The sequence below is a fragment of the Cadophora gregata genome (assembly GCF_030347475.1).
Source record: "Cadophora gregata isolate MNR1 chromosome Unknown scaffold_9, whole genome shotgun sequence".
Classification (NCBI taxonomy): domain Eukaryota; kingdom Fungi; phylum Ascomycota; class Leotiomycetes; order Helotiales; family Ploettnerulaceae; genus Cadophora; species Cadophora gregata.
Genome location: NW_026695932.1, coordinates 1,789,571 through 1,810,340, shown reverse-complemented (window position 1 = coordinate 1,810,340; position 20,770 = coordinate 1,789,571). Strand labels below are relative to the sequence as shown.

At 47.1% G+C, this 20,770-nt stretch overlaps 4 protein-coding genes across 4 annotated transcripts; 3 read left to right on the top strand and 1 right to left on the bottom strand.

Moving 5' to 3' along the window:
• Nucleotides 1-4,925: 4,925 nt before the first annotated feature.
• Nucleotides 4,926-6,250, top strand: ONS95_014858 (uncharacterized protein; the record flags this gene model as incomplete). Its single annotated transcript, XM_058508539.1, has 7 exons — nt 4,926-5,056; nt 5,105-5,163; nt 5,218-5,410; nt 5,459-5,605; nt 5,656-5,707; nt 5,758-5,904; nt 5,960-6,250. The coding sequence occupies 7 exons, from the start codon at nt 4,926-4,928 to the stop codon at nt 6,248-6,250; spliced, it is 1,020 nt and encodes a 339-aa protein (XP_058356226.1).
• A 1,854-nt stretch (nt 6,251-8,104) lies between these two features.
• On the bottom strand, nt 8,105-10,146 carry ONS95_014857 (uncharacterized protein; the record flags this gene model as incomplete). The annotated part of the gene is made up of 4 exons (XM_058508538.1): nt 8,105-8,337; nt 8,455-9,605; nt 9,656-9,829; nt 9,938-10,146. The coding sequence occupies 4 exons, from the start codon at nt 10,144-10,146 to the stop codon at nt 8,105-8,107; spliced, it is 1,767 nt and encodes a 588-aa protein (XP_058356225.1).
• A 1,451-nt stretch (nt 10,147-11,597) lies between these two features.
• On the top strand, nt 11,598-12,368 carry ONS95_014856 (uncharacterized protein; the record flags this gene model as incomplete). The annotated part of the gene is made up of 1 exon (XM_058508537.1): nt 11,598-12,368. One exon carries the CDS (start codon nt 11,598-11,600, stop codon nt 12,366-12,368), a length of 771 nt encoding a protein of 256 aa, XP_058356224.1.
• Nucleotides 12,369-15,262: 2,894 nt separating this feature from the next.
• Nucleotides 15,263-17,289, top strand: ONS95_014855 (uncharacterized protein; the record flags this gene model as incomplete). Its single annotated transcript, XM_058508536.1, has 4 exons — nt 15,263-15,285; nt 15,342-15,688; nt 15,749-16,998; nt 17,059-17,289. The coding sequence occupies 4 exons, from the start codon at nt 15,263-15,265 to the stop codon at nt 17,287-17,289; spliced, it is 1,851 nt and encodes a 616-aa protein (XP_058356223.1).
• Between the last annotated feature and the right edge of the window lie 3,481 nt (nt 17,290-20,770).

Sequence of the window (20,770 nt, the reverse complement as noted above, 5' to 3'; positions counted from 1 at the left end):
CTTATTTATTCTTGCCATGCCATTTCCCCTGGCTCGGTCAGGTGCTAAACTACCTATACCTGTTACGGCCCACATTTTAGACTTAACTCAAGTGGAGGTGCAAGTGAGATGGATTCTACGTAACGAAGTAAGGTAATAATGTTACTATTACCGTATGCTGCGTACAGTACAGTAAGTACCTTACTGAGGGAATCGCTTTTTAGTGCGAGGTACCGCTCGCTTCCCCTCCCTCCCCACCCCATCCCGCTCCCCCTCCCTAGGACGTAGTACTGGTAATGCTCTTCCGAGCTACCTTAGTGTACAGTAGTAGTACAGTACCTAGAGTACATTCTCGTATTCCCTGAGCTGGAGACTTCGAAAAATAAAGGCCGCGGAAAAGTGAGCTGTCTCACAAAACTGTCGCGAGCCAGCTATCGGACAGTTCGCCTGTTCTGTTCTGTTCTGTTCTGTTATGTGGTGCTGTGCTGTGCTGTGCTGTGCTGTGCTGTGCTGTGCTGTGCTGTGCTGTACCGTGCCGCAACAAGGTCTTCCAATGTGCTGTACCGTGCTCGTTCAAGTTCATGGAGTACAAGGGATCTGAGGTGAAGTTCCTTAGGGCCCGTTTGGATCGGAAGTGACACTTGGGAAGTGACACTAAAACTCGAAATAACAAAATCGTCACTTCTGTTACTTTGAGAAATAACAAATAAGTGACGATTCTGTTTAGCTCGATTTTGTTACTTCTAGAAATATCTGTTATTTCTGTCAACTTTAGTTATTCGCTGTAGTTCTTACTAAAAGTAGAAATCCTGTAAAAAGTGTCACTTCACTACTTTATACGGCTCTACGGCTCTATAGCTCTACCCCTTTTACTACTACTACTACTACTACTACTACTACTACTACTACTATTATATGCGCTATGTTACTATTAATTGCCTTATTAACACGGCACTAGCGTAGGAACTAAAGAATCGCTTATTTTACTAGTATTTTAGCTGTATCTGCGATATCTATTTACTACTAGAATAACTTTGAATAGTAATAATAACACGATTCTAAGCTCTCTAGGAAGGAATAGATAGAGGAGCTTTTAAGGGGCTATAACGCACGTATTCGAGATAATTTAGGCGTTTCTAAAGACGGCTTTTACTATATTAAAGACTTCCTGATTTAGAAAGGTAGCTTATAATGCACACGTTATATAAGGACTACAGAATAGCTAGGAATCTTCCTATACGCGGTAGTTACGGATTTATTAATAAGGAAGCTTACAGAACGATTTTAATATAGTACAGAGATAATTAATTGAACTTATTATAAGATTATATGTTGTTTTTATTATAAAGATATATTTGAATTAATAGTTCTGTTAGTAACTAATATAATACCTGTTCTATCTTAGATACTCTATAACTACTGATATAAAGACTATTTTAAGTATTACGTAGGAGTAATTAATAGTATATATATTCTGATATCTCTACTATCTAGTGAAAGAGCTTCTTTTAGAGATAGGTCTAGAAACCTTACTTAAAACGTACTTGTTGTATATAACTTTAATATAAGGTTTACCGATCTTTTAACTAGCTGGGAAGGTAGTACGGTAGATTTAGTACTATAGATTAAGGCTTAACGTAGTAATACTATAAAGATTCTAATAGAGAGATATACTCTTAGAGATACTAGTTTTGTAAATTGCGACTTAATATTAATACTATATCGAGCGGTTTGATATCACTTAAAGAAATAGGAGAGAGCGAATCGTTATCTTTAAAATAAAGAAGAGCTCTTTAACTTACGTTATTTAGCCTTAAGGAACGTTATTAAACGTACTTTTAGAGTACTTAAAGCTCGGTTTAAAATCCTTATAAGACTAAGAGCTTTTAAGGTTATAGTATAAGTTCGAGTTATTACTATATTATATATATTATATAATATCTTTTTAGATATTAGAGAGATTAAAGAGGTAGTTAAGAAAGAAACCTGTGAGCTAGAATCACGAGTTAAGGGTTATAGTTTAAGATTAGGTTATTATATTTCTAGAAGGGAAACTATAAGAGTCAACTAACGTAGAGATAATATTGCTACTTAAATGTAAGAGGATTATATATTATATATAACTAAAGACTAGAGATCTACTTTAGCTAAGATAATTCTTAATTAATCTAATACTATTTAATTATATCTTCTGAACTACTAAAGCTTAACTGAATCTCACGCTCTAGCTACTTGATATAAAGCTTATCTGCCTTTAAAGTAAGATACGTTTAAGCGGTATTTTTAATAGTCTTAAAAACAGTAATAAAATAAAAGATTCCCTCCTTTGTAAAGTATATTTCCTTTTATACTTTTACAATTGCCTAGCTAAGAATTAACGATTCTACTATCTCTTTCAGAATAGTATTCTCTATGTTAAGGCTTAAAGATAATACTATTACTTTAGCTATTTAAGTAATAGCCTCTCCTATTCTATCTATTATACTAAGGCTACTTGTTTTTAGTTTCTTAGCGTCACGAAGTGATAGAGCCGGCGAGTCGATATAGCGCTTTCGTGCTATTATAGGTGTTAATATTATAAGAGCTACGATATTCGTTGATTCCGAAGCTTTAGGAGCCTCTTAAGAGTCTGCGGCTTGAGGTGTAGCTTAAGAGGTATCTTAAGGATCAGTAGATACTGAATCTAATCGCTAGGTTCGCAGATCTAGGTGTATATTACTCTTATTTTATATATCTAACTCTCTATTAATATTATCTATAAAGTCTCTATAGCCTCTGTAAAAGCTATATTTATTAACTAATAAGCTATCTCCTGTAATTTTCAAGAGGTTATCAAACTAAGGGAAAGGTTCCGTCCGCTAACGTAGCTTCTCAGGATAAACCTATTATAGTTAGATATTATAATAACTTATAAAGACTTACTAATACCGTAGAAATTTACTCCTAGACCTCTGGTCTTACAGTCGGAATATATAAGCTATTATTCTATCTAAAGCTAGAGAGCTCTTAGAGTGTTTTTACCTCTTTATAGGCCTTCTTTAGACGACTCTATTTCGACCGGTAGATTTAAAGCTTTAATAGAGGCTTAAATAACTTTCTAATAGCTGTAAATACTAAGTCTTTAAAGCCTCCCTCTAAGGAGGCTCTATTAACTATTACTTAGATAAGTTATAATACTATTGAATCGATATCTTACCTTTTCTATTCTGTATTAGGTGCACGTGTTTATACTATAGTACTAGCTTCTCCTGAAGAATTAGTAAGTAGAGCTCTCTTTAGTAGTATAGGAGGTAGCTAAGGTACTTAAATTAGGGTAGTTTGTTAATAATTATACTTAGATACAGCTCTTAATAATAATAACAGCTTCTTTATTTTTTTCTCCACCTAATTTTAGGAGGGAGCTTAAATCTTAGCGTCACTTCTGTATCTCGCTTAGAAATCCGATATAGCTGGACCGTGCGTTGTTACTTTAGGAAGTAACACGAAGTGTCACTTCCGATCTAAACGGGCCCTTAGCCAATAAACAACCTTCAACCTTGCCACCAGAAAGCCCGCCACAACATGCAGGTAATCATGCCATGCCATGCCGTGCCATGCCATGCCACTCTGTGCGACCCTTGCGCGAGCCCCGCTGTTGCTGTCGGTACCGGGCCCAATCCCTGACAATGATGTCGACAGTGCAGTACTCACCTACTGTATGATATGGCCATGGGCCAGGGAGGGCTGGCTGGACTGACTGGATTGCCAATCACAACCGTCATTGTTATTGCTTAACAGTACTTATATATGTAAATTTTATAGTTATGCCTGACAGTAGCAACTGAGCTCCCAGCTCAAGTGGCTGGTGAAGCGTTTTGGCTCCCCCACTCGCACGCACTAGCCAACTTTTTTGTTGATGTCCGTGGACGACAACAACACAGAACCAGTAGTGACACCAATAGTGGACTCGCCAGTACAGGGAACTCACAAAAGAGGCTGGAGATTGTGTAATCCGTAGCCCACGCAAGTTTGCTTCATGGAGGAAAACCCAAGCGGCAGATTTACCGTTGTCGAGGACATGTTCTCGAGGCCGTTTTCGACTTTCGACTGGACTGCGCAAGTGCAGCAAGTGTATCCCGAGCAGAAGGCTTCTTCCCTCTCTTTCATTTGCCCAACGCCACAAGCCTTTAGTCCATAGTCGAGAAACTTTCCTGGATGAAGTTTAAATCGCCTGAAAACTTGCTTCCTGTCTGGCTTGCAAGAAAGAGCCGGATTACCGGACAACATGAGAGGCTGGAGAGTTGCAACCCCCTGCCGTCTGTTTGGCAGCAAAAGGATTGGCGAGCAGGGAAGTTGTTTGTTGCCGCATCAATCCATAGGGCACGGCAGGGAGTTTGCTGCAGCCCCCTGGCGAGCTTCCCATAGAAAAGCCAATCGATATCAGATGTGTGCTTGGACCGCAGCGACGTGGATCATTCATTCAGCCATCACTATTGCCATTCCAACGAGCAAATCCTGCAATACTTCCCTGTCTACTCCTCTCACCCGCGACCCGGCCAGCAGCAAAAGCATGCTGCAATCATCGCGCAGTCGCCTGCATCTCCCAGCCCGAGCCGGATTCCTATCTATGTTGGTGACATTGATCACTGATGGCCCGAATGCTGGCCTGTATCATGTGAGGGTCCCGATGTAGCAATATATCATCCCAGCGCCAGACCTAGCTCTGTTTGGGGAAGTGTCACCGGCGTGTGTTCCCTTCATGATTCTTAAGAGACAAGGTTTCCCGCCTGTTTCTTTTCCTCTACTCCTTCACGCAGACCAGCCTTCTTCAAACCAGACTTTCCCAACCTCCAACAACAGTAACTCCTTCGCTACGGTTACTTAACACCTTCGCTATTCTGCTCTAGATATCTCATTCGTTCTCATCCAAACGTCACTCACTATCAGTGTGCCTCAAATCAGTCATAATGAAGTCGTCCTCAATCGTCTCTCTCGTAGCCTTTGCTACCTCAGTCGTTGCCACTTGGCCCAAGGAATACACCACAACGACAGAGGTATACGTAACTTATACTTCGTTGTGTCCGGTTACTCAAACGACGTAAGTAGCTCCTCTTGCAATGCAAGATCAAGGCTGATGGTTGTCTAGCACTGAAACTGGCAAGGTCTACACAAAGACCTACACCACGACCTCCACAGTTGTTGATCGTCAGTAAATCTCAATCCATACTGCAAATTTGTTGAGCTAATCCAGCATCTCAGATGTCCCAACCACCATTGTCGAGACTGTGGAGCTTCCTGACAGCACGGCATATACTGGAGTCGGAGTGACTTCAACGATTACAAGTCTATGCCCGATTACAGAAACGAAAACTATAGCTGGAGATGTCGTTACTGCTACATGGACCTCGACTTCGCTCATCTATACCGTTTTGCCGACCAAAGTGGATGTTTAGTGTGTAAACTGATCATGGTTATTTGTTCTCGGCTAACAGACTTGTAGCACCACACTTGCACCCACCACCAAATACATCGAGACTTACGTCTACCAAACCTCGACATCGCTTTGCCCAGTAACTGAGACCAAGACAATCTCTGGCAAACCAGTGGAGGTCATTTACACGTCAACCAGCTTGGTCGTTGAGAAAATGTGAATATTTCCTCATATTTGAACACGGCCTAGACTGACAAGTAGCTTAGCCCCACCACGATCTACGAGACAACCACGTTGTTGACTACCTGCTACGCCACTGTACGTAAGGACCAATATTCATGGGATGAACATACTAACTTTCCTGACAGGAGGATGTGTACACCACACTTTCCAAATTCGAGACTTACTATGTTACGGAGAGTGCTGGGTCTACGATTTCAGTTTATATCACTGAGACCAACACAATCCTCTTAACTTCTTCCTACACAATCACCAAGACACTGGAGCCACCCACTGTAAGTTTGACCTTCCTGAGCAAGCTGGTTTAATTAGAAGCTGACACTTATGCAGACCAAGGCTACCATCTACGTTCCAATCACTCTTGGGACATCTGTCGGCATTACTGAAGTAGTAACCATACCTTCAGAAGTCACGGCCACTCTCCCGGGATCTTCGGTCTTCACCACGATTCCCGTAGTCACGCAAAGCACTGTTACTGCTCCTCCAGTCACTGTCACCCCAGTTCCAACACCATCTCCAACATCCTCCGCACCTCTGGAGATTTCCAGCAACGCGGCACCCACCAATGGACCACTAGCTTTCGCGATCGCTGGTGCCATGGCAATGATTGCCCTAGCCTAAAATCTATGTTGACTGGAGAAAAATAGATGCATGAGATGAGATTTGGCTCTCGGGATTGCACACACACATACGAATTACGACCTTATGGGCACTACACTCCTTTTTAGCGCAGCATTGATACACACTCCGGATTGGGAGTCTACGAACATGAAATGATGGGAAGGATGGTCATGAAACTTGGGGCAGGAATGAGGAACGGTGCACCCGTAATTAATAAATGGTGTTTAATGGGCAAGAGATAGTAATATGTGCCGCAGAATCACTTAAATTTCATGTACATATTAAATACTTGGCCTCCTGCTAATGATACTATGTCGCCCTCCAATGGTTTCAAATTTCTTCGTTGCTTTTCTCCTCTCTGATATGGGCTAGGCGCTGCGTCAACATTAATTGCACAGCTCCCTGAACGATGTCAAAGCACTCCTGAGCTTGGTAGGTTGTTATAGATGTCTGTCAGGTTTTGCGCAAATCTCCTCGGTGTTGCTGGCCAGAGTCAATCAAGGTTGATTCGGATCGGCTAAGGGAGTACACGATGTGCTACGCGAGTAGAGGCTGGAGCTCCAAGTCCACAAATTCAGGACGGGGAGTACTACTTCTCCCCAGGGATATTATGCTGCCTGCAGTGTCGCCGCTCCTCCGAACTACCACTCTATTTGAGTTAGCGGCAACAAATGCGGCCAGCTACGCAAGTCCGAGCCGGAGACGTTTGTCAAAGTGTCAGCCCGCTGATATGCCCCAGCGTCGTGAGATGCGTGAGCCTTGCTCTCTACGCTGGATTGTATACTTTGTTGCATCGGACTAGGCAATGAAGTTGATATTTCGTGCCGGCTCCTCAACACGTGTCGGTATTATAATCGATGACTTGTAAACTCTCACATTTGCATCCAGCCAATTTAACCTGCAACTTTGAAGTTGAATGGTTGGTTGCACCACAAGAAGCACTGCCAGACTCCAGTCTAACCATAGGTGGCTGATATGAACGCCAATAAAAGAGGGGTGACCTGGGCCCGGAACACGGCAAAGAATAGTGTCCCAGAAGAGGACTCTCCTGATGATTGGAAGTGTTAAAAGTCATCATCCGAAGTTGGGAACTTATAAGATCCCGGCGGATTCGGGGATCCAATGCTGACTCCCACCTCTACCAAAGAGCCGTAACATATCGGAGAAGCAACGACAGATGCAGCAAAATATCTTATAACAGCTGCGCTGAGGGCAAAGATAGCCGAGTTTGCAGCTGTTGAAGCTATTTTTGATCCAGCACGTGAAATTCAGTACGGCTCCGTTCCAGATGACTCCATTGTGGTAGATTCCTCGAGTCTCGTCTCCCCAACTGGTCGAGTACCACGCAAGACGCCGAGCGAGTCGTCACTGTGCTCAATTGCTGCGATTTCTGTCAAAGTAGACAATACAACATGCTATTTGGACACAGAAGCAGACCTGCGTACCAGCCAAGCAGCCGAATTGGAGAAGAGAGGGGGTTAAGACACGATGCTAAAACCTCAAACTGCTAGGCCACTACTAGGCCGCAAGCATGGCAAAGCTCGCAGTTCTTCTTCGCCAGCATCGAGTGGGCTGAGATAACTGGATTCATCAGATTTTGAAGATCTCCGATCCTCTTCTCTCTCGTCAGATGTCTCGTTGAGTACACGTGGTGTGATGAGTAAGTTACGTGAACGATATCATGTATACTTTCCTCCCAGACCCCCCAAGTCTCATGACACGTGTGAAATGCGAACCTTTATTTGAGTAGTTCAGCCAACAAACAGGTTGTGAATAGCAGAGTGATATATATGAATGCGCTAGCTTCAATGAACCAAGAAAGCTTTAAATGAGTTTTCATACAGGTTGATAGGTCTAACTTTTTATCGTTCTGATCTCTCTGTAAACGCCTGCAACAAGTCCAATGGCAAGTAAAACACCGTTGAAAATAGCCATCATGTAGAATGGCGCCCCAACTGACAGCCTATCAAAGAGAATACCCCCAAGCTTCGTGAGCAAGAGAATGGCTGCTCCGCCTGATAGGGAATAGATACCCGCAATAGAACCCTTGAGATGGCTCCTTGCATTTGATTGCTTGGGAAAGGGTACTGGGTGGCAGGAAAGTTAGCAGTTGCTATGCTATGTGCGTGATTGAGGGAGTGGGATTGTGTCGAGAAGAACTTGGGACTGCTCGGACTGGAAATTGTAAGATTTCCCAAACTTACAAGATGCAACAAGGGGAGCTGTCTCAACAGCATCAGCCGGTACTTGTATGACACCGCTACGAGCGCCATGTAGCTGCCCAGAAAGATTGTAGCCCCCTTCAGCTCCAAGGACGCCCCGCCCAAGTAGTCCAAGGCTACATACAATGGCACCAATCTGACTGATTCCAATCAGAGAAACGACCAGGAATATCACAGGACTTCCTCCTCTGCCATTGACATCTGAAGGCTCGGGGCTTTCCAAATTAGCAAAAGCTGTATACCCCACAATGCCGAAAACGCTTGCAGCTAAGAGTGGTAAATTAAATCGGCGATACTTGTCGGATAGATAGCCGAACAAAGGAGCACAAAGGAGTGCAACAAGTTGCGACACGCCCGTCAGTTCCGCCGCCAATACATACGCTGCTCTGCATTCCTTCTTAAGCTCTGGAGATGGATCATTGGGAGATCCTTGGCAGAACCCTTCTCGAATGAAATATGCATTCACATAGAGCGGGATGAAGAGGGAAATGCCCACTGAGGATGCCCTTGCAACAAATCCTCCGAGATAACCGAGGCCAATCTGGGCATCTTTGTATCCCAAGATCGTGGAATCCAACAGCAATCTCCAGTAAGGCAGGAAAGTTGTCGTTGGACTCCTCTGGTTTTCATCCGAGCCCAGCGGGCTGTAGTCTGGGGAGGGCGACTTCCCCAGCAACAAACGCCAACCCTTCCCCTCCTCTCCCTGCAGTCCGCGAAGTCCGAAGTAACAAAATCCTGCTACAACAAGCGATATGCTTCCCACGACGTAAAAACTGTCCGCGACCGCCTGGCCCGGTGTAATTCCTCGCGTACGAGAGAACTGAGCCGGCAGTGGCAGAAATATGGACAATGCCACAAGAGCTCCACATCCTGTGAACACACCGACCAGGCCCGCCAGGCGCGGCGGGCTTGAGGACGGCTTCTCCGGGGACCTCATGGTATGGTCATTTATGGCCGATGACCTATTGCTGTATGTTGCGGGAGTTATAGTAGCTTCGGAATCGACAGATGCAGACATGCTACGCCGTATAGCAGATCTCCGTGTGGGATTGATGTCGTGGTTTCCGTCTGTACTGTGGGGTTCCTGACTACTTCCAGTCATAGAAGGTAGAATGGCGGTGACCATGGTAGCACTATCATGGTTATCAGTTGCAAGAATCGACCGAGGCTTTGAATAATTTACGTAGCAGCTCCTCCCACACTGAAAAGTACCCTTGCGAGCAGAAGCTGGGGGTAAACATTCCGGGCTTGAACGAATATGAAGAGAGCCAGTCCAACGATTGTATACCCCGCCACGCACACCAGACGCACACCCAACCTGTCAGACACGATCCCCCAAATTGGGCACCAGAACAACCTGCGACATTTGGGAGATTAGCAATCACTGACGATTCAAGTTTTCGGGGCACATCTTGCAATGGAAGTACTCGATCGGGGAAAGTATGGCACTGCCAGAACAACATACGCTACCAGTTCGTCCACGAATCCCAATGTTCCAACCAAGTCCCCTACTCCATCTTTGACTCCTATGAGATCGGTAATGACGAATGAGACACTGCTGTTCAGGAACACGAGGAAGGATATCGAGAAAAGGCATACTGCGAATAGGTAGGAGCACGCTTGTGTGGTCGTCGTGGAAGAAGCGAAGGGCAGGTGTTTGGAAATCCTAAACATGCTGGGCCCGGTATGAATAATTACTGCACTTTTGGAGACTCAATTGGAGCTCCTTGTCATGTTTGGCGCGCTCGATTCAGAATGCGCTTCGGTGACGTGCATATTAAGTCGGATCTAGGGTCCCGCAATTTAGCCGATGGAGGTCCATCAATGTTGATGGGGGACTTTCGAGTACAATACATTGAGCAAGCAGCAAGTGCTCGTTTCAACAAGGTAGCATTGGTATGGCGCTCAGTACGGCGTGGAATGTTTCGGTACTGTATTCCCTTGGTTTCCAACGTCCGATAATCGAATGTAATAATCACGGCATCTGGTTCCTTACACCCAGCAAAACTTGCTTTGCAAGGTTGTTGAGGGCTTACATGGCTCGGTCGGGAGTACTTGAAGCTCTTCTCTAATCGTCATCCAAGGCTATCAGCTATTTTTACCCAATCTCACTGCGACCTCATGTTATTTGTAGATTTAGAAATTCGTCGGGCCCCCTTTGCTATTTCCTCACACTTGCTTCCTTCGGAGAGCAAATCCAGGGACCACCCTCCTGCCTTTCAAACGCCTTCAAACATGTATGTATGCCTATACAGAGTTCGTCTCAGCTAGCAAGAATTTTCTGTTAGCTAGCCAAAAGTCAGTAACTGCCAAGAATGTCATGTCGACAATCTGGGAGGTGTTCTTCGCTTTCATGTCGTAAAATTCTAGCTCTTGGTCTTCCCTCTGGAGTTTATTTGAGTCAAAGTCATAGGCAGTTCTGTCAAACAAGATCCAGACGGCTCCGGATGCATACATTTGCTTTAGTGCTGGGAACTTTCCGCCCATTTCCAAGTAATACACGCAGGTATTGTAGCCTTGCACGAGCAGTACTCGGCATGGGCAAAGTCTTTACAAGTATGAAGTGCATTACTTCGAAAGCATAGCACTCGCTACTGGAAGCAACGAAGCAACGGAGAGGCTATGCAGAAAAATAAGTTGAATTGACTAAGATGAGAAGGGGTTTGTGGAAGAGAGTGCAGCTGCAACATCGAGAAGCTTGGGGGCAGATTCTCCAGGAGTCCAGGACGTTGCATCGTTTCGCTCACCAGCTCGCGCCATTGCAAATATGCCCAGTATACAACAACAATGCCACTCTCCGGCACGGCTGTGATCAACTGCTTCTGTTTAGAGCATAGATAGCCTCTCAAGCGGACACTCATTCATTCCTTTCGCATCACCTCAGACCTGTTAAAATTACACGTGACCAGTGACGTCAGGCGCAGCGAGGGGCGTGGATGTCAACCACAAACAGTACAATACCTACCTGGCTCGCCTAGGTAGGTATGTACTTCCCGTACTTGAGGGACTTATGTGAGGCAAGGGACGGCGTTCCTGTCAATAGTCAGCTGCAGCCTCGACGACAACCTCAAAGCAAACAGTAACAGCAACGCTAATCTGGAGCATTCGATCTCTCGGTCTCCAACATGTCGGGCATCCCGGTCTACACTTCCAGTCCTATCAAAGCATCGAAGCCAACTGCTACCACTCCACAGACTGTCAATCCGGAGGCTCTACACTCACCTCTTGTTCCAAACCCAGCTTCTGCCACCACTACAGCTTCGGTATCATCCACGTCATGCCCCCCAGCTCGAACAGACATGAAAGCATTTCCCACTCCAACTTCTGCAGCGCAACCACTTTATGCACCCATTCGACCAACGCCCACGGCCAAGACTGACTCTGAACCTCCAGCACCCCAGCCTGGAGCTATACCTACGCCTTTTGAGAAAAGTGCTGTCCCGCCTCCCCCAAAACTGGGCGAAAACTACCATCCCCAACAGACAGAAGCTCCGGCGCCGTCCAGCACTTACTCATACCCACCTCAAATGGCCTATTCTCCGCCGACAACGACATACGATCCACAAACTTCAAGTTCATCAACAAGCGCGGCAAACATACCGTCAGTGCCTTGCCCTGTTGCCATTCCTCCTGGTGAGAGTCTTAGGCGAAGTTTAGAGCATCCTCCGGGATATCACCAAAATGTTTATACATCAGAGCTCACCAGCGACCAGAGACGTGCCCAACAAACGGAACAGGCAACGAACTTCTCTGGTATGGGGACTCGGGATACAGGAAATGCAGGCGGCTATGACCCTGAGGGCGTTTGGAATGCAGCCAAAAAATGGGCACAGACTGCTGGAGAAAAGATATCTGTAGCCGAAGCAGAAATGTGGAAGAAGATCAACAAGGAGTGAGCTCATTAGTGTGGAAGGAATTATCAAGACTTCGATTCCGCTCAACATCCAGGACTTAAAAGGAGCAAGGAAAACAAAGTTCATCAATAGTAGAATTCCAACTTTGGCTTAGACGATTAAAATATGTGCGAGCGCTACGACTACTTTTGTGAACCCCTTTTATGGTGTTGAGGAATTCCTCGACCGCGAAATGATATCTCTAAGGACATATGATTCACGCAAGTCTCCAAAGGTGCTTACTAAGGATCGTGAGGTGACGAGGGGCTTCTATCCCCACTGCCTTTCGAGAATAGATTCCAAGCTCTCAGGGGAGCCGTTTTCGTAAAGCGAATCCATGTCTTTTCTTCTTTCGGTGTTTGCATGAAACATGGCGCAGGACTGGGCTGAACATATCGCGTCATTAGCCAAACATGATTCAAGATAAGATGGACCTCGAGGCCCTATCCTTGAGTGCTGGGCGTTCGGTCACGTCGGCATGGCACAGAGAGCTGGACGCGTGGAACATTGCTTATCAGAAAACAGCCGAATGGGTCCGGATTGGCACCCATGATCCTCATAAGAGCAATGATATTGAACAGAGATCTTACCATTAGGCAGGAGTCAATCAGCCCAATCGAGAAACAAATTCATGCAAACTCCTTCCCTTACGCACTGCACTCTTCCCTGCCATGCTGGCGACATGGACAAGCCCCGACGCACACCGAGCATCCCCCGCACGAGTGGAACCGGCAGAAGGGCAAACGTCCTGCCGACACTTTGGATGATCGAAAGAAGAAGCTCTGGTTGAGTGGCAATTTCATCTCATTTCGATCTTTATGGGGCAGGGACCGCGCGCTGAAGGCCACACACAAGACCAACGGTCCGAACTCTTGTATCCTGTCACTTCATCCAGTCGGTCTAACTCGGACGAGGCGCGGCTAGTGCTCGCTCTTGAGTTCTGGTGGATCTAGTGCTGGCACCGATGCCGAGGCGCAGTCTGTCTTGTGTTGTCTCGCTGCGAGAGCATTTGAAATACCTTATTCTGCCATCATGTCGGTTTGATCTCATGACTTCGCGACAACCGTATCAGATCTTGGCCGAGCAACACGCAGCTGCGACGTTGAGTTTGGGAACTCGGGCTCGGGTCTGCAGGCAGGCAAGGCTTCTGGTTCTGCTCGCCACAAACGAGACGAGGCTGGCCCGGATGCTGATAGAGGGGTCAACAATCCCTGTCGTCTCGTTTCACACTGGATCCTCAAACTCGCTTAAGTAGCCCCTAACCCGAACTCCACAAATAACAACCAACCTCACCACATCTTCAGCGCAGCTACAAGACAACCTGAAACCCCATCACAAGAAGAGCTTGAAGTCGTATCTTGCCCTTTTGTTGATTCTCCCTTCCACCAGGCTTCCAGGGAGCTTGTGAATGCTTTGGCCGTTGTTGATGGCTGTTAGTTTTGCCCGCCGGCAAGCTCCTCAAAGACTCGTCGACCGCTCCCGCTAACGCTCTTAACGGGGCTGATATGGAGCGAACAACAAGTCGCAAGCTCCAGGGACACCCCAGACATCGTGGAAGATCCTCAAACGGGCCAGATCTTGCAACCGAATATGATCCTTGCGGGTGATGTTAGTTGGCGTCCAGATGGCTGGCGACAGACACACGCAATCGTCCCATTGGGCAACCTTTTGTTTCCAGGTGCTGAGTAAAGATCAGTCAGTCCCACAGACTCCGATGTGCTTGTTACGAACCCCCGTCGTGAAGCTTGTCTGCCAAGTTGCCAACCCAGAGTGGAAGACAAACGGTTTTGTGTGCCTTCTTCTGTGCCTGGCAGGCATCGGCCAGATGCATCACAATCGCCCTCAGCATGCCCTTCGAAGCTGGCCTACCCCGGATAAGGTTGGAGATTCGTGCAGTGGCCTTACCTTGAGACGAGAACAAGCCACCCCCTTCCAGATACTAGTACTCCTGCTGGCTGGATGAACACATCGCAGGTTCTGTTCCATGCAATGCCTGTATGTTGCGATTTCTGGGAGGCCCAGGAAAGCCATCCCTGGTAAGCTTGCCTCGGATTTCCATACCGCACACACTCTCGCTCCCTCACACCTGAACTGACTCCGTCCGCTGTGCAGCTCTGCTGCCCTGCTCTCCCCACCCCAGCAGCCCTGCAAGCCAAGGTGTCTCTGCCAAGCATGCTTCTTGCCTTCACCATACAAGCTTGCAAGTTTGGCTTGTATCAGAACACCCGCAGGGGTGAAGAAAGACATCCCGATCCCGGACTGACCAGTTAACTGGAGCATGTCGCCGCAGGCCTTCCTGACCTTCGAATACTTCTTTTCTCTTATACTCTAGGGTCACTGCACTGCCCCTCTTCCACCTTTTCGCGTACTCCCAATCGCTGCTCTTTACTTTCTATTCGACAGTCACTCCTTTGCGGCCGATATTTTAATTTCGCTTTTCTTTGCTCTATAAACTGGGAGCTGGCTCTCATCTACTTCAAGCCAGGCTGCGCCGATCATCACACGAGTCTTGTTCTATACTTCTGCATAGTCAACTCAACCACACTCATTTCCGCCGCCACCCCACCTACCATTTCAGTAATTCATATCCACACATCCTCAGCGCGAGGCATCGTTGTCCAATTTCGTTTCAAAGAGAGCGCCGGAAAACTCTACGCATTCCTTACCATCCGGGAGCAGCAGTATAACATTTTGAGTTGCACATCCTCCGATCATATTACGTCTGGTATGTTACATGAATTCAGTTACATTTTCCCCGAGGCCCCCCGTCTGGTGGGTCAGTCGTCGAATGCTTTGCCTTCATAACTCTTCATAAGTCTATCGTACCTGACGACAACTCATCCAGGCCTTACTTATCGGCCGTGAAGCCTAATCGATAGAAGTGGACGATCTCCGTCATGGACTCCAACCAGGCGCATCTGTGAGCCCTTCCTCTTTGGACCACTCATGAGAAGCATTACTTACATCCATCTTTAGCCGCCACCAAATACAAACTCCCTCCTTTCAATTCAACCCTAACAACAAGTTCAGAAGGGACCACCCTCCTCGCTCATTCCCTGCGGGTTCTATGAATCCGAACGAGATGTCGATGAAGACTGAGGCTGTTGGGCTTGGAATGTGGTCAGCACCAACACCACAGCACGTAACAAGGCCTCGACCAGCAACGATACATGAGACCGGATTCTCGTATTGCATGCCAGAAGAGTATACGTCATTGCCAGCCTGGGACTCCTCTACAATGCCTATGCAACCTCTCAATGATGGACTACCGCAGACGTACACAGTACAACAAGACTTTTACCCCACGACGTCCAATGGCGAAAGTAAGTATGAGAATCAGAGGGCAGGGCCTTATGACAATCCATATCTGACTCGAGTTTCAGACGGCTGGCATACTAAGCCTTGTGATGATGGACTTGACCTTCACGGGCTCGATACAGATATGAATATGGGACAAACGTACACTTCGGATGAGAGTGCACCGATTCTTGATTTACGATACCCTGGGCCTGGAATGGACAGTGACCGTCTGAGTCTCGAGCAGTCCTACAACTCTCGCCGTATGTCTGGCTCGTCCTTCACGATGTCGACCACAGGAGCACTTTCAGAAATGCCTTCGTACGAAGATTTCTCTGCGACGTTGTCAGAAGCGCCATCATTTAGTTCAGATTTCCCGCCACCATCCAACAGAAACTCGTTAATGTCGTCCACACAGCTTTCACCCGTCGCATCACCGAGAATGACTCCTCAAAACCGTTCTGAGCTTGTTCGAACTCAAAGCCGGGGACGCGCTTCTCCTTCACCAAGACCCAGCATGCGATCAGCACCATACACCATGGAGAGTACCCGCAGTAAGAGATGGTCGACTGGATCTTATGCCCCATTGCCAAACAGGCGTCCTTCTCCTTTTGTCTATCATCAAGGTCATGAGGTTTTTACACCGCATCCTCCCAGGATGTCTTCCCGGCATTCCTCGCCAACACTGCCAAACACACAGCTCCCTTTGAATCTTAGCAACCTACAACAAACGCAACAGCAACACCCGTTCATATTGGCAAATAATACTGGCTTTCACCGAAACAGCATGCTTCTTCCATCCCACAACTACCACGAAGCCCATCAATTCGAGACACCACCGCCGTTGCTGTCCCACGGACTATTCCGCATGCTGCAAAGCAACGCTGACCCACATTCGTTACACTCCCACTACACCGACTTGAGCGATCCTCCCGATCTCTATGCCTCGCTGCACGAAGAGCAGGTACCACCTCCACCTGAAGATATGAACCCAAGTGATCCAGACCTCATCCCACACGAGCAAGAACTTCGCTTCGATGGTGATCTCTATACACCTCGTTGGGTGCGAGGTCACGGGAACAAGCGTGAAGGGTGGTGTGGGATTTGCAAGCCAGGACGATGGCTCGTATTGAAGAACAGCGCATTCTGGTACGATAAGAGTTTCACACATGGCATCAGCGCTGCAACCGGAAGCCCATTTCAAGAGCCCCAAGAAACTCGTCGAATGGATGGAAATCCAGATGTGTGGGAGGGTCTGTGCGGAAGCTGTAACGAGTGGGTTGCGCTGGTCAGCAGCAAGAAAAAAGGCACCACTTGGTTCAGACATGCCTACAAGGTAAGTCCCGCGAAAACTTCCAATCATCTAAAGACTTGACTTTTGCTAACAAATTCACAGTGCCATACGCACCCAAAAATCAAGGATGCGCCAAAACGTCGACGAGAAAGCAGTCACACTCGGGCGCTGGGTGCTTCCACCATGGCTAAGCCGAAGAATGAGACACCTATGACACCACAAATGACTCCCAGAAACGATTCTTCCATTAGTAACACACCCGCAACAGGCATGCTATCGCAGCACCAACGAAAACCAATTAGTCCCCTGGACGGTCTGTCCACAATGATATAGCACCAACCTATTTCTTTGGTTAGCGACCTAATCACCTCGCAATGATGGACTAACGGCATGTGGCAGGTGGGTAAAATGACGGACGCTCTTCAAGAAGATAAATCTAGTTAGGGCTCGGTTGGAAGGAAATTCGTATGAAAATATTCTAGAAGGGGACAGAGCCAGGAGAAACCGCTGTCAGCCACGGAGCAACCTATGCCGACAAGACAACATATCCAGTTCGGCTAGGGCTAAAAGCTACGGGTGGGTATACTATGTGTGTATGTTCGTTGCGTGGTTGAAGTTATACTGCAGGCGAGTTCAGTATTTTTCCTGATGATTTTACGACATGTGTTTGCGGGGCACGGATGCAAGCATTGGGGGGCGCGCAAGAGGATGGAAAGCCCGAAAAGCATCTTTACCTACCATCTAATTAGTCAATTCACGCGGTATATATGTACGTGGTTTGTATAGACATGGCAGAGTAGTTTCCTGTCATGTGGATTGCGGGAAGATCTCTCGATAGTGAGTTTACTAGTTAGTACCTGTAATAACCACCAGAATGTGGAGAAGATGGACTATCTCTATTACAATTTCTTGCTTGCTTTCGCGCCACATACTTCTTGTAGTGTATATTCCCGAATTCTCGACAACTTGGCTCTCGCGTTTTCATGAAGTGAACCGATCCGGACAAACTGTTTCCCAGTTGCTGATCGGTGATCTTCAACCCCGGATGATCATGCCTCTCGAGATCATGCCTATGACGGACCATGGTGGACGAAGAAGCTGAAGAAAGGAAGCGTGACTTGCCGGTCTCCAGATGCTCTTGACACACGTCTCAAAATCGTTTGGATGGCCAGGGGAGAGGGTTGCTGTGGTTTGGAATTGTGGATCTCGACCTCGGCGGATACTGAGACCATGCTGAAACACGATAGGAATCGGGTGGGTTCTAGAAGGATAGAAGAAAGCGTAAGAGTATGTCGTGAGACAAGACAGAGGCGTTTGGATCTGTGGTGGTCTGCTGTAGGGCTCTGGAAGAAGGGGTTGGAAATGTGAGAGGTGAGTAGTGCTTGCCTGATCGTGCTGCGATAGAGGGCTTGGCGAAGCTGTAGAAAGGTTTGTGCGGCGTAACTTGGAAGTGGATTAAGTCGTCAATTTTGATACAGATGGAGGCGATTGGATCTTCTCTGACACAATATGCAGAGATTTTACAGCAGAGTTTGTCTGCTGAGTCGTTCAGGGTAGCCGGGCGGACTGGCAGCTGTCAATGAGGTCGGAATCTGAACTCAACACTTTCCTACCGATAGAAAAAGGTCGTGAGCGTCCCACGAACAAAGTCCTCGAAATTTTGAGTTTCGCGGGAGAAAGACACAACACCCAGTTCAATTGGCAGCTGTTGGGTGCAGTGATAGAATGAACGTATGTTTGAATGGGGTGAATGCGGTTCAGACCAACCATTTGAGGATACCTGATTCAAGCTTCCTCTTCCCGTCTCCGTTTGAGATTACTTTAGAGTGAGATGTGCTATGACACTTATAAGTTCCAGATGCTGTTTGATTGTTGAAGGCGGAGTCGGGAGTCGGTTCTTTGGGGTTTGGCTTCGTTGTTGTATGATGTACTGGAGCAGATATTGAGGACACTTGTTTGCCCAACGACTAGAAATTTAGCGATTTCAGGCCAGTAGCTATAGAACCAGTGGCAGGTATTTGACTGAATCACGGATGAGTGAAAGAGAAACAGATTCTCGAGTCCTCCGATTCCATTACACGTCCCACGAGTATCTCAAGGGTACGAATACTACCTACCCATGGATATTGCCTCGTCCGAAGATGCTTGTGGTCTCTTCATGGATCCAGATGTATGTGAGGTGCTCTCACCAGATAATTCGTCAAATTGCAACAACAATATTAGCGATGAGGTGCTCTTCGCAAAAACATGCTTTGATACCATGCCTCAATGAAGGCGGTCCATTGGCTACGATAAAGATAGCAGGCTCATTCCCGGGTACGTAGTTAGTGAAAACCCATTACTTGACACTCACACTTGCGCTCTGATACCGAGTCTTGCAAGTCTCGCTTCTAGCTACAGCATCTGAGAAGGGTGGATCTGTGAGCATTTAACTTTCGGAGCAAAAATCAATGAGACACAGTAATCCAACGGGGATAAGTAGCAACATTCTCCTCGCTTTCAAAAGATGCTAGACTATCAATCGATCCACGACTGCAGACGGTCGGCAACTTCTCATACACTTGTCACGATTGAGGATCGATAAGGCAAGCGGCGGTATCCGCGCCGTATCTGTCACCGTAGCAAAGTGCGAAAGGAACTTTCTGGCAAAAGAAGGGATCAGTACCGCAACAGACCACCTTCATCAGCCAGGTGACTGGGTAGGTGACCGGGTACACTGTCCTAAAGTAGTCAAATCAAAATTGATAGGCGACGATTACCTCCTCTCCGTAGAAAGATACTGACAGTCCTAAGACGGTAACTTAACTATCGCCTACGCAACAACTCTGGGTATAACAGTTTACTCAGTCCCACACTCCCTTGATTCATATACTCCGTAATCGCGCCGCTCAGAAAGACCAACAGCGATTCACCAGAGTGAGAAAAAGCATGGATTGACGTGAAGTCCCAGCCGACTTCGGTTGAGTCAGGTGAGAACAAAGCACGTGTCGGGCTAGCACACTACCTGAGGTAGGTAGGTACGGAAGGTACCTCTAGGGTCAAGGTTACCTGTATACTTGGGATTTCGAGTCTCGAAGGGCCAGTTCAGGATGACAGTAAACGTCGCCGGGAATCCTTTCGGCCGGCTATCCGTGTTAACGTACAGTAGTTAGATGCAAGTTTGATTAAAACTCGGATCAAAATCCAATAGTCCTGTCCCATATTTTGGCCCTGGCGGAAGCTGTCTTTGACGTACTGACGGTGACGAATGACTGGCTGAAAGAGCGCAATATTTCATGCGTCAACGAAGTAGTGGTTGACCTTGACCGCTAACCCGATAATTGATAAGTAAGCGACGTACAGCACAGAACCTGGAGCGTGGCTCGCCTGGCTGGGAATTGGCGCATGGATCGGGGGCTGAAAGCTTCGCTCGACTTCAACTTCCGTTTGCCTCTTCCAGAGACTAGCCATTCCATTCGCCGAAAGAATGGCGTTTGTGGTGGTGGTGGTGTGCATCCCTGTTCCGTGCATGAACCTGGAGAAAACAGCCATAGCAACGCATCTCTTGATTTGAACTGGCACAGGGTTGTCCTTGAATGCTAGTGGCAATGTGCATTGGGTGGTTCGTTCGCTGAACGCCAGTCAACATCAGTGCTTTCAGATCTCCTGTAACGCCTGTCCTCACTCGGAGAGGAAAAGCAGAAATGGGGTGGTTGACGCCAGCCTCGTATGACTACCTGCATGACAGATGACTCTGAATACCTTTCCATAGGGACCGCGGTATCATTGTTAACATTGATACCATAGCTGCGCAGTTGAGCTTGTGCCTTCGCAG